This window comes from Dromaius novaehollandiae, chromosome 1 (genome assembly GCF_036370855.1).
Source record: "Dromaius novaehollandiae isolate bDroNov1 chromosome 1, bDroNov1.hap1, whole genome shotgun sequence".
NCBI lineage: Eukaryota > Metazoa > Chordata > Aves > Casuariiformes > Dromaiidae > Dromaius > Dromaius novaehollandiae.
The window spans coordinates 41,345,495-41,359,340 of NC_088098.1; the positions used below are offsets into that span (position 1 = coordinate 41,345,495).

At 35.5% G+C, this 13,846-nt stretch overlaps 1 protein-coding gene across 12 annotated transcripts in view; it reads right to left on the reverse strand.

Moving 5' to 3' along the window:
- Positions 1-13,846, reverse strand: part of PPFIA2 (PTPRF interacting protein alpha 2) — a 351,928-nt gene that overhangs the window by 58,701 nt on the left and 279,381 nt on the right. For all 12 annotated transcript variants that reach the window (XM_064509618.1, XM_064509631.1, XM_064509622.1 and 9 more), the window contains 5 exons: positions 12,779-12,925; positions 10,757-10,891; positions 2,188-2,271; positions 1,697-1,828; positions 658-720 (listed from right to left, as the gene is read on the reverse strand). In XM_064509618.1, the coding sequence (XP_064365688.1) occupies positions 658-720; positions 1,697-1,828; positions 2,188-2,271; positions 10,757-10,891; positions 12,779-12,925 (561 nt within the window). The remainder of the gene's footprint in view (positions 1-657; positions 721-1,696; positions 1,829-2,187; positions 2,272-10,756; positions 10,892-12,778; positions 12,926-13,846) is intronic.

Genomic DNA, 13,846 nt, shown 5'->3' on the forward strand with positions numbered 1-13,846 from the left:
TAGTATCAAATGGTGCTATGCTTTCAGCATTCTATACAGTTTCTTTTACATGAATTCAACACATTACAAAAACACTTCCTCTATGAATCTGAAGGCAGATATATTTGTGTATTCTACTGCCCTCAAGGCAAGTATAACTTGGAAAAGAAAAATCCAAACACTTGGATTTCAAATAAATATTTATAATTAGTCTGACTGATTCACTAAGCAGTATTAGGGGTTAATCTACAATGAACTAAGAAAGGTCATTTTCAGCTATATTTAGCATAAAGTCACTGCACCTGTTAAGAAGAATCGCATCAAATCCAGCAACTTATTCTACATTGTAAAAGTGTAACCAGTTACACGTACATCTCTGTTAAACAAGACTTTTCAGAATTAAAACTGATAGAAAAAAAATTCCAGAGCCAGTAAAATCAGTATGAATTTTAGTATTGACTTCCCGAGGCTAGGATTTCAGCCATAAACCTAGTTTGCAAGTACTGCTAGAAACCCTTAATGACTAGTTGAAACATCTGGGTGATTAAAGGAACTATCAGTAATATCACGAAGATTTTACATGCCAGTTGAGGAATTAAATATACCTCATACATATGTCTAAATAACAAATATATAACATTTGATAAAAACAGATAAAATAACATTATTTTATAGTACCTTGTCATGCAAAGACTCTTCCAGGTTCTTCCTGAAACTTTCAGATTCCTGAATTAAAACATTCTAGGAAGTAAAAAGAAATTTGAAATACAGATAAAACAGGAAGAAATTAAAGAAATGTTAAATATCAGGTACCACCATATACATGCAGCCTCCACACTCAAGTCAACAAAGGTAAGTAACAAATCACCCTTGTTAATCACTGAACTTCAAGTTAAAATCCTTTACTGCTTCAGTTTGAGTCCATATTAAATTCGGAACACTAAAAACAACCAAAACATGTAAGAATATATTTTTTTCAAGAATAGGATTTTTGTTGAACTGAGTGACTCTGATGTTTTGCACATCTATTTCTCCCAAGTTCTTCTTTTTGACTGGTATATCTTGCTTGGTAAAACATTTTGTTTTAATGCTACAACTTGGAAGCATATCCTCTGACAGATTCTGAAATATCCTTCTGAAAGATTCCCCTGAGATCAAACTAGAGGTGCATAAGTAAAAGAGGAAGGGATTAAGGAAATGATGGATAAAAAGGTCTCATGATTTGAATTTTACATTATGTCTTACAGAAAGCTAACACATCATGGAAAGCCGGTAGACATCATTCCTTCTCCTATGGAAGTGGTTCCTTCTCCTGTGGGGAGAGTATTTCCTTCTTACTGCACACAGGAAGGAGGTAAAATTAGCAGGCTGAAACACAGGATTGACAGCACATCTGAAACATGGCCAGCCTCAATTCTAATTCCCTTTTTCTCACTATTTCATAGCATTCTGTGGACTGGCTATTTACAAACTCTGCATCAGTCTCTCCATTGATAAAAGAGGGACTAACTACTTAGCACATCCACCACACATTAGACCTGGAAAGATTCTTGAGTGCATACCTGAAATAAGATTTGAATGTATAAACTAAACCACTTTTGTGGTAGTATTTGTGGTGTAAACAGTTAGTATGAAGTCGGCATCTGCATAAAAGCAGAACGTATTATGGCAGAGAATCCTTATTAAGCTGAAGTTTATACTGCCCTTCACACATTACCTTTTCCTCGAGTGCTGCCATTCTCTCTTTTAAGTGTAGCTGCAGACGCTCATTGGATTCTGTCAGAAGTCTGTCTACAGTATCTGATAGTCTTTTGTTGTGCTCCTCATTCATTTTTTCTCTTTGCCTTGCCTTTAATATAGGATAGAAGGGACAGATTGGTAGAGTTCAAAGGTAACCAGTACAAACTTGTATCATTAAAAGGAAAAATTTTATGGTAACTGAACGCATTTAAAGAAATTCCATGAGAAATTTGGTTAGTTATTGATTAATACACATTTACTTCTGTACCAGCAGAATATTCAGACAGCTGCAACTAGATGTAAATTACTATATTAAGATGGTTAAATAAAATGGGAAGATACCGCCATCACTGCAACAAATAAAGCATTTACCAGTCGATAGATTTGTGTGCTGTAGTTTATAATGCAGACCTATATCAACAAATTGAAAGAGTAAAAACGTGCAGAAGTTATCTGCAATGTACATACTCTTTGAAGCTCCTGATTCTTCTCTTCAAGTTGAGCTTCTAAATGTCTCATACGTTCTTCAATATTTCCATGTCTTTCTTCTGCCTGTAAAAAAATAGAAAGACTCTTTCTGTAATTCAAATGGCTTTGTAAGTCTTTATCTCAGTAAAGTTTCAACAAAACATAAAGCAAGCTACTACTAACTGCAAACTGAGTTTTCAGAAAAGAAACTTTATTTAAACAGGCAGCTGAACAGCATTGCTTGAAATGTGTCAGCTACGAAGGCCTGTTACATCCAAGCATCAGCAAAACATCGGAATTATTTATGAGCAATGAAATCAGCCAAATGTAACATGCAGACTGTGCATGGTTTGAACACAAACCTGCCATCGTAAAATTGTAAGCTCCTGAAGCACTGAACTGCACGATGGTTGATTATCAATTAAAAAAAAGATAAAACAAGTTAAAAAAATGAAAACAAATCAGATGGAGTCTATTTAGCAATAGAAAGTAAAGTCCAGTAGGACTACCTTCCTACGTATGGAGATCATTTCTTGTAGTTTAGCTTCCATAACATATTGATAATCATCAGATGAGGTAGTAGAGGTTGGATCAGACTAACAAGTCAAGGAAAAGGAGAGGGACAAAATTGAAAAATCAGAACTAAAGACACTGACACTGAACAGAACACAGCACAGAATGCTTAAAAGAAAAGTGTGATTGAAAATTTATTACTTTTAACTGACAGATTTTTACGTGGAATAAACTACACTGATACTGGTGATTATGGTGCAGTTGATGTAGATAAACTGAAAAATAATGGAATGCTAAAAAAGCTATCAACCTACACATGGAAGTTCAAGGTTAGTGATGACTGGCTGATGACAGATTACTACATGGTGGAATCCAAGCAATACTATCTAAGAGAGCTTAATGTTATTTGGAATTATGGCAAACTAAACACTGCAAGACCAATGTCAGAAAGTCCTTCACAATTTTTCTACCACTTTCTAGGAATGAAAACAATGCATAAATATTAAATCAATGGATTGGTCAATTATAGAGCTGTGCAATGTTATGGTATATTCCCTAATTTCTAGAAAACCAAAAGAACATCAAAAGAGACAAGGTTCAAGGCTTAGTGTTCCATTTTAGAATACACTACATAAACCCTTTTATCCAAATAAATAATTTAGTTTTTATCCCTTTGAAAGGATCCACCCTGGTGGATCCCTTTTGCAAGATCAGGGTAAAAGAAGAACCTATAAACAGAAATCCATTAATTGGAACAAAAAGTCATTACTGAATATAGAAATGGTAATCCATCCAAAGATTCATTACTACTGACAGAAGCTGACCTTAATTAGGTCATCTGTTGGAAAACATGAATGTCCATGTTATTGTCATATTAAACAATCTATGTTATCATCAAAAACGAAAAAAAAAAACCTTAAAGGAGGAATACTATGTTGAATTTGTCGCTATGGAAACAGAAATGTTCGTAAGGAATAATAGATAGTGCTACTGATGCCTTTGAGTTGTGAGCCTGTGCTTGTCAAACACTGACTATTTCATTCTTTTAAGTTTGCCCTCTCTCAAAAGCAGATTCTGAACTCTTGGTCTTCAGATGAGCAAACCCCCATATGTACAATAAATACTACTTTTGAAATTGTGTTTTTAGTGAGACTGTTGCCTACTATTGACTTATCAGAATAATAATTAGGAACAGATATCAAAGTAACTCCAGCTGTACAACATAACTCCAAATCACACATAACTTAAACCTAGAAGTATTATCAGAACTGAAATATCAGACAGAAAACAAAACTATGACCGACAATTTTATAAGTCTAAACTGCAGCTGCTGATATGTAGACATTCATAAGAAAACCCTGCCTTGTATAAATCAAAGTGTTATGTTTAACTTTGAAGACCACTAACACATATATGCTTTTCAAATTAAGTATATTTACAAAATTCAAATATTTGCAAAACGTAAAGGGAACGGTCAGTATAATTTCTAACTAAGTGCATTTGATAAGTGCAATTACTGTTTCTGATCATGAAACAGGCCTACTGTGATGTATGTGGACTTACTATCTGAAACTTTTGTCTATTTGTTACAATTTAGACCAGCAATGATCACTTTATGATTTACCTCATCTTAACTTTGAGTTTTGCATACTAGCTTGTTTTAACACTCACGTGATATCTCACTGCTTCTTTTCCCAAATTGAATAAGTAAGAAGATAGGATTGAAAAAAATTCAGTCCCTTGGATTGCAGACACCAGGCCATGTTAGCCCTTGCATGACTAACCAAGCTTTACCTTAACAGGAGATAAGCTTTTCTCCTTCCCCTCCCAGAGTCCTGTCTGCACCACTGGTTGGAGGCTTTCCCTTAATGTGGCTCCAAGGTCAGGAGAAGGTTTGAAATCATCATCAAAACTCTGAGCTCATTATGGAGAAGGATTAAGGAATTCCATCTCTTTTAAAAGCATTTTCATTGAAGGAGATACAGAACCGGTTGGGGGTATCACCCTACAAAATTAAACTGCTTGGAAGCAGTTGCTGATCTTGGAAGCATCAGCTGATTGTAAACTTTAAATGTGAGTTACTTAACCTTTACTGCCTCTATACACTTAATTGCAGGCTTATGCAAAAATAATACAATAATCAAAGCTAGCACTTCAAGATTCAAAGGAGAATTTATTTAAGACTTCTGATATGTAGTGCTGCCTGCCATAACCGGCCCTTGAGAAGCCAGTCTAGCTAGCTGTCATTCACATTTATTTCTCAAATTTAAAAAAAAAGAAAAGATTTTCCATCCAAATGATGCTATAGCTTATTCCTTAGCAGGAAACTGTCTTCTGAATGAATAAAATAATTATGATATTATGCCTACCTATTACTGGGAAAGGACGAGGAGGAAAATTATTTTCTGAAGAAGGTATGCTCTCTGAATACACAATTTATGTAATATGTAGAAAGCTTTCTTATAAGGATAAGAAATGCTCATAAAATTCTTATAAATATCTAATTCTGCTTATTTCATCACTTCCTGCTGGTGTTCATGGCTGTAATTCAGTAAGGTGTGTAGATAGATAAATAGTATGTATTATAGTACATACTATTTACATACAATAGTATGTAAATACGTAAATAGACATATGTAAATCTTTTTGCATGATAGGTTTCATTTAATAGAAATATTAAAGTGTTGAAAGGTACATCCTTGCTTAAAAACCTTGCTGAATGTGGCGCAGAGCACCTGTTATGTTTTCTAGAATAAAAAAGAAAAAGCTTTCAACACTAATCTTTCTTTACATCTCTCTAGTAGGTAAAAGGACTTTAAAATTAATTAAAATTCAGTATGTGTTAGAATCAAAATAAATGTCATTATTCTAAATACTTAAAATACATTTGAATGCTTTGTTTCCTTTTATTTACTTTTCTTTTTTTTGTTCTTAAAGTATATTCCTTATTACTGTAATTATTAATTAACCAAATTATTTTCTTTATGAGACAGCAAACAACTAGGCTCAGCTGCATGTCTGACAGAAAACAAGTGTGCAGCCTGAGTTCCTACCCTGGACTCTAACGCTTTTCAGGAATTCTGACCAAGTCTGTCTAACCTCTCTGTGAGATTCGGGAGCCTACCTGGTAAATGTCAAATGGTTTTAGGCATGAGACAAATGCCAAGACATTGTGTTAACCATACTCCAGTAGCAGAATTTTAGACATCTAAGACACACCTGAGACAGAAGGCACAACCATGGACTCTGAGGTCCACAACCAGAAGTTGGATTTTTTCTGTACTGCTTTGCTGAGAGCCAATTGCTTAAAAACTTTCTAAAGTGGAACTTGCATGGCTACTGGCTTGGCAGACCTCACCCTAGATTATTCTTTTTAATACATGATTTACATGACTGTTTTCTATTATTCTGTATAGGAGGATTAGTAAGAAACATGGTGTGGTATTCAGCAAGTAACATTCAAAGCATTTAGCCAGCATATTCAGTTATAAATAGATTTGTGAAATTGTGCATCTTAGACTGGATTAAAAATATGTGGACAAGAACTAACAATGTCTAACCCCATGAGATACCAGCATGAGTCTTAATGCTCACTTTGCACTTTATATCCTATGAAACAGCAAAGAAATAGCCAGTATAAGCCAGTAATAGACAGGAAAAAATTGCTTTGATGGAATACCAAAGCAGCTTGTATTATTGCTCTCTAACCCTGTTAAAACTCTTTTGCTGCTCCTGCTGCTAATGCACCCACCAAAAGAATGTTGCTCTCACATCATCTGTTACTGCTAGCACTGTACATTTTCTAGGTCCTTGCATCTTAGTTGAAAAAAAATCCAATTTCAGTCATAATGATACAGAAAGCACCTGTACAGTACAGGTGTCATCATCTTTCTTCCTCATGCTGAGTTGCAGGAACAAATCTAAACTTTTCTAATGGTACAGGCTAATTTCCACAGTTTGGAGACCTTGACTTTTGAACATCTGCTGTCTCCAGATTTTCTACTCACTTCTTATGGCACACATTCCTTTGGCTATCTTGTGAATTAGTGAGCTACCCAAGAATAAAACAATACATTACTGAACCATGCAAGGTGCATTTGAAGGTGATCACGGTGACTGAGCCACAACAGCTCATAGAGTTATCAGCTAATAAAATGTGTTGGTCTAAATCTCCCCTTTTTCTGATACCCAACCTTTCAGTCACTAGACATCCACACATACTTGCCCTCCTCTTTCCACCGATACCTTCTACACCTCTTAAGTTTAGTCAGCAACTCCTTTCATTTAGCTCTGCCATCCCTTCTTCTTTCACTTCATCCTCCCATCAAGACAAAATCTTCTGTGGAAAGGGGAGCACAGGAGGAGGCATAGTTTGACAGTGAGGTGTTGTAAATGTGGAGTTATTTCTTGTGCTTCCCTTTTCACAGAAGATTTTCTCATTTTTTTCCAGCAGAAGATTAATCAACTTCCTTTGGCAGTGACTACATCATCTTTTCTTCCTCACTTCTTCTCAGAGAGGTTTGTCTTACACACCCTCTTCCTGCAAGGGACCTTCTTCATCTCTTTTGCATTCTTTCCTCCACAGCTGCTCTTCTCCTTTCACTCTCTTGTTACTTCTCCCCAACTTAATGCAAACCAGATCCCCACATCCTCACAAAACAAACACCACGTCTCACTTGCCTCCAATTTTCATGTCATTTTTCTTCACCTTTAAAATTAGCTAAATGTGTTACTGTGCTAAATGTGTTTTACTATGATTATGGTACATATGACTGCTGCATCAGTTTCCTCTTCTCCCTCTCAGTGCTACTCTAATGCAGCTAAAAAAAGCACTGTTGGCATTTCTGGTGACCTGTGTACTGGAATGATGGTATAAAATGCTGAAGGCCATCTTGTGAGTGGAGGAGTGAAGGTGTACCTCAGCTGCACAAGCACCCAAGGAGACAGCGACTTCTGGTGAGAGTGACTGAAGGGAAGTAGGTGGATGGGGGTTGTCTCCACTAGACCATTTCCCAGCTACATGAAGGAGACATCATACTTGACAGAATACCCATCCAAAGATGCTAAATGCTCGTGTCTGTCTCTTCTGAGGAAAATAAGTATCTTACAGGATAAAGAAAGGTTTGGTTAACTTTGGAGGGAGGTTTATTCTGCTACCAACTGCCTTTTCTCCAGGGTGGGCAAACAAATCACACCGTGAGAGTGAGTACAAGGTGGCTCAATGAATCATGGCAGTCTAGATCCTGGGATACATGCTGAGAGCTGCGCTACTTGTCATGACCAGACAAAATGCCAGTGCGATGGCCAGGCAGGACAGCACAGTACATGGGATCATGCTGTTCCAGGTTAGTCTGCCACAGGTTGACTAACCCTCCAGTTGCTCACCCAATGGTCAGAACGCAGTGAAAACAAAGCCAAAGAAAAGTTCAAATGATTCAGGTAAATTTATGGGTACTTATCTGAGTTCACTGTATAATCCAAACTTTTGGAAGTTCATTTCTTATGAACTAGTTTGGGCATGGAAAAGTAGCAAAAGACATTCACTAGCCCATATAAAACAAGAAATTTAACTCAAGTTTGAAAAACTGACACAACAGAAGGATCTCATACTACATTCTTCTTTCGCAGGAGCTGAACCCAGGTTTATTATGAGGAGGAACATAGTAAGTTGAATGCAGAATTGTAACATGCATATTTTCAGCTTGAGAAAAAATATCATATCCAAATCCAGAACACATTTGTTCTGTCCTATATGCATATGTAAATAACTGGTTTTTCACCCACCGCAAACCAGTCAAGGTTTCCAGGTATCCCGCACCACTTTACTTTAATAAACGTGTAAAATATATTAGGCTCAACTCACCTTCACTTTCATATCATTGTAACCCCATTAATCTCAGTAAAGCCACTTTCACTGAAGTAGTATAAAAGAAAGGAGAATCAAAATTTTGCTTTCTTTTTCAGTGCAGAAAAGCCTGTTGATTCAGGGGACTCATCTTTTACTTAGTATACATCAACATCGCAGTGACCACAGCTTACATAGGCAGACTTCAGTTAGTCTGAAGCCAGCTAGTTTGAGCAGCACTAACAAAGTAGGTGTACTGGCACAAAGCTCAACACTAGCAAAATTATTTAAGTGTTACTCAGCTTCTTAGGCAGGTTTTCCAGCTTTCATTGAGTGGCTAGTCTGTTAACAGTATCCCAACTAGCCAATTAAAGAGTACTTAAACAAGCGAAAGTGACTGCAGTGTAGTCACTGGTTCCAGGCTACATTTATGTGATCCATGAAAGATACTGGACTTTGACTTTCAGTTTGCATTTGTTTCTTCAGCTTTCTGTGTAATCAGAGAAATGGACAGAACTGGCATTACAGTCTGATTGACTTCTCAGGCTTTCCCTCTTGGCAAAAACTTTGATGAAGTCCATCAAAGTGAAATGGGGTGGTGTGTCAGCTCTGTTCACAGTTCTCTAGCCACATCAAATGAAACAATGTAAGAAGACAAACGGAGATGTATACTGGAGCTTTATGGTCACAATAACAACAATATCCCTGCGTACTCTGCATGATTGAAATGGGATTTCTTCTTGCAATATTTGTCATTAATATATGTTCAAGAAAAAAATGCAGTTGCAAGAAAAGGCATGCTTGAGACTGCAAAATACTTACTGGTGCCTAATTGTTGAAGAAATTATTCAGGAAAAGTCCTCTTAAAATAGAAAACAGTATTTTTAAACTACTAAGGGCATCAGAAAATGTGATTATTTGTTGAATCAGAAAAAAAAAAGAAAAATGTTAAGTTGCCAAGGGATTGCTCTTATGTGCACCTTAGTTTTTATTAAAATGCAGTAATGTTTGTTTGGTATTTCATGTAGCTCTCTTTATGCTGATTCTTCTTTTTTCCACCATTTTCAGTCTGCCTTTCAGATTCCCACCCATTCATATAAACCTAAAGTGGACAGCACAAAATCTTGATTACTGAATAATGATCTTGCCTTAACAAAGTAAAAGAAAGAAAAACAACCCCCCCCCCAAACCTCTCTTTCTATTTAACTAAATTACACAAAAATCAGGCTATATTAATGAGCCACTTAGCCCTTAAGGCATCTGTATAAATAGAAAAACATAAGAATTGTGAAAAAAAGAAAAAAATCCATTAATTATAAAAATGGCTAGGCATATAAATAGCCAGAATCATTCCTTGGCAATAGAGAAATTTTAGATAAATCAGAATGATATGTAATACACTCTCTCAAACATGTTTTCCACTTTTGTCCGATTAGAAGAAAGGAAGAAAAAAAAAAATATCATCATTATATGTCTTAATGAAGTTGATAATACCTGAACTACAGTTTTAACTGCATGCATACCTGAAAGTATTATAGAGGCCAAATATGCTAACCATACTACTGAAAATTTGTTTTTATTTTCATGTTTTTCTGCAAGAAAGGTGCCATGTAACAAACCGCTATCAGAAAAAACACAGTTTGTAGTCCTCATGGGGTTTCATATTTGTCCTTGTGACTACACAATACAAAGAATGATTAAAACAAGCCTCATAAGCATATACTGCAAGTATGTAGCACAAGTTGTCTTCAGTTGTCTTGCACAAATAACCCCAGCTACCATTAAGATTTGATTTTATAGCATTTTTGGGGATGAAAACAATTGTTGTTTCATAAGCATGATGCATGAAAACATCAAGGACAACTATGACTTCCCCCCCCCCCCCTTTTCCTTAAATTGGAAATTCTGACATAGTAAAATCTAACTGGGTTAATTAATGTATTGGAAATCTATAGCTCCTTTACAAAGGCAGTGTAGGCTAACTTACAAATAACTACTTCACCTGTCACCAAAATGGTAAGAATTACAAACACAGCCTTGAGAACATCGCTGGTTAATACTAATTTGTGGTACATACTTATCAGGAAATGTTTTCTTCTTTTTGAATCAGCTTGAGAGCACGTTATTTTCGTTTTTGAAGTGAGGAATCTGGATGCAAGTTGAAGTTAAACAATCAGGGCTCTGAAATGAACCTATTTCTCAGTGCAGTACCTTAGTGAGGGCCGCGATTCTCTGCGCCAGTTCAGCCTCCACTTCGGGCAAAGTTTCAGCCTTCCTCATGGTCTGCTGCAGTTTCTGCTCCGCCAGCTCCAGGCGCTCTTGCAGCTGCCTGTTTTTTTCTTCCAACTGAAGGCCAGAGATAGAAAGAACCATACATAAAGAGGCAGAATAAAGATTTTCCTTCCTTTCTTTCCTTAGATATCAAAGCAGCAATCAAAATCAGTACAGGCATAGGTATCTCACAGCCTGGAAGTGCTGATGTAGGCATACAGTTGGATTAATGATGAGTTGTACTAATAGTCCTAGTTCAGCATCACATAAAGGCCAAGAAAAGGAGTTGTAAAATAGCACTAATGAAGATGAACAAAAAGCTCCTTGATCTATGTGCTGTTTATCTAAACAAAATAAAAGTATTGGTTCCAATAAAACGAGAATTTTCTAAATGTCTAACATGGAAATATGTAGGAACTAAAATGAGAAAAGAAGTACAGTTCTAAAAGGATAGAATTCCCAGCAGATTTTCTGAACAAACTGCCAAATGCAATTTTTTGAACAAATGCCAACAATATAATAGGAGACGCTAAAACTGACAATTGTACTCAGCTAACTCATTCATTATCATATCCTAGTTGCTATTTGGTTAAGGTTGCAGAGATATTGTTCGTTGTGAACGTATAAATAGACCTCATTTTATATCAGTAAAATTGTTTAATCCTTGATAACCTCCGAAGAAAAATAGGACCTCAAAATCTTTTGATAACTGAAGTATTTTCTGGCCTAATGAGAGGTACTACATGATTAAGAATTCATAAATGGCTTAGTAAGTGTTACCTGCTCTCCTGTTCACTCTAAGTAATAAAAGTCGATAAAAAAGGAGTGTGCTTTTAGATTGTTTTTTAATCCTTCAAAAGCATGAAAAGGTATGCTTTTCATATTGCAATGCTGCAAATGAACTTTAAGTCTTTCTTGTATGTGTTCTAAGCCTAGTTCTATTAATCACTGTTTTGAGTAGGTAGTTCTCGACAGCACAGAATGACTCACGATAGTAGCAATAAAATCTCTGCAGACAGATGCAGCTATTTTGTTTTTTCTTTTTTCTAACGATTGAAGATACATCTTAAAATAGCCAAAGCAAGCTGGCAGAAATCAAGGAGTTTGTGTTCTGATGCTTTAATTTTGCTGAACATAGGTATATACAGACAGAGGGATGTGTGCGTGTGTGTGTAAATATATCTGCATACAATTACAGAAACACAGGTTATCAGATCATACAGGCCTATTTCCCATGTAGCATTTTATATTGTTTGAAGACATGATAGGTGAAAAAGAATAAAGTCTTTGATGCTGAGCAAGAGGAGCAATTTCATCTTTTACAGTTTAAATAATATTCACTTCATGTTAGCTTTCAGTTCATACTGTATTCTTCAAATTATAAACCATGTTTTCTGTTCACTTTACACTATAGCTTTTGGAATCACCTTGGAGACAAAGTGCCAAGAGAGAAAATTACATAATCAGTTTATACTCTTTTATAAAAGATATTCACAGATAGTTTAATCATCTCTGTAAAAGCTTTTCTATGCAATATTAATACTTGAAATCATTATGATCTATTTTACACAAATTTTGGTCTTTCCTGTAGAAGTGACCTTTTTTCCTGTTTTTGCCTTTCTGTTCTGATTTTTTTTTTTAATTTTAAAATATATTTTAGGAAAGCATTATATAAGAAACCCTCCACTTAGGGGATAAGCTGATGTGCATTCAAGCAAATACTGTTAGAAAACACAATTATTTTATGGTGTTGAATGCATACATTAGTTTGGTATTCATGGTATTCATCTGATATGAAGCTTAGAGATGGTGAACAACTTAGTTTTCTTTGCTTAAGTTATCCATTGGTTTAAAACGGGCAGCTTGACCTAATAGAAACCTCCCACTGCAGATGTGGCCCCTTTTTGTGTGTTAACTTTCTTGCTGCATGAAGAAAGCAACTGACTGATGCAGATACTGAACCTGACGTAGGATGGCTTCCTTGTTTGCCAGTTCATTTTCCAGCTTATCGTTCATGTCATGTATGGAAGTGGATTCTCTCTGTGCACTGAGGTAGCGCTTCTCCAGCGTAGTGATTCTTTCTTCCATATCTTCTTTTTGCGCCATTGCCTAACATGACAAAAAGTATCAAGAACCAAGCAATTAAAATCCCACATAGTTTTATATCAGTTTAATTTTTATGCTAACAGTAGAGAGGGATGTAAAGTACACTCAGCAGTAATTCTTCTATTTCAAAGAAATTTATTCCCTTTGGGATTTCTTACAAACATGATATTTAAAGTTGTCGCTATTGACTAGAGAGAAGAGAAAAAATTCTTACTTTTTATATATTTTTATAGCATCTACATATTTCAATGCGAAGCAAACATAGCAAACCCAAGTCACATTTATTTGTTTGCTTTTTAAACAATGGCAGACTTGATCAGAATATTGATATAATCACACAATAATATAAATATCACAATGCAGTGATGTGGGAAGGATGTATATGCACATTTTCACTCTCCTAGGTTGCACTAAAATTTTGTGCCAAAGTACATGTAACAGACAGCAGATGACATGTCCTGAAATTGCAGGAAAACAAATAACCAAATGTTATATATATATATATAACATCCATACGTTATCGATTTTTTTTATTTTTTAAATCTTCTGCTGTTTTTATACGTATACTACAGGTTGGCCGTGCTGAAGACAATAGCTGTAATTTAGATAGATTATTCATTAATAACAAACTGGATATTCCGCTTCAAATAATTTTATTGAAAGCAGAAAATTTTATTAGTTTTAAACTTGTATTGCACTTTGAAAGAACTTACATGTTGGCACACAGTCTTTCACAAAGAAAATATTTACTTATGAGCACATCTTGCCATATATGTTATATTATGAAAGCAGTGCTATTAAAAATAGTCTTACTTATTTCAAAGTGAGATACCATGAATAAATAAATTGATCCAAATAGCTAGTCCCAAGATGGACTAGATGTGGTCATCTTTTTGCACACTGCTGTAAGAAATTACATAAATA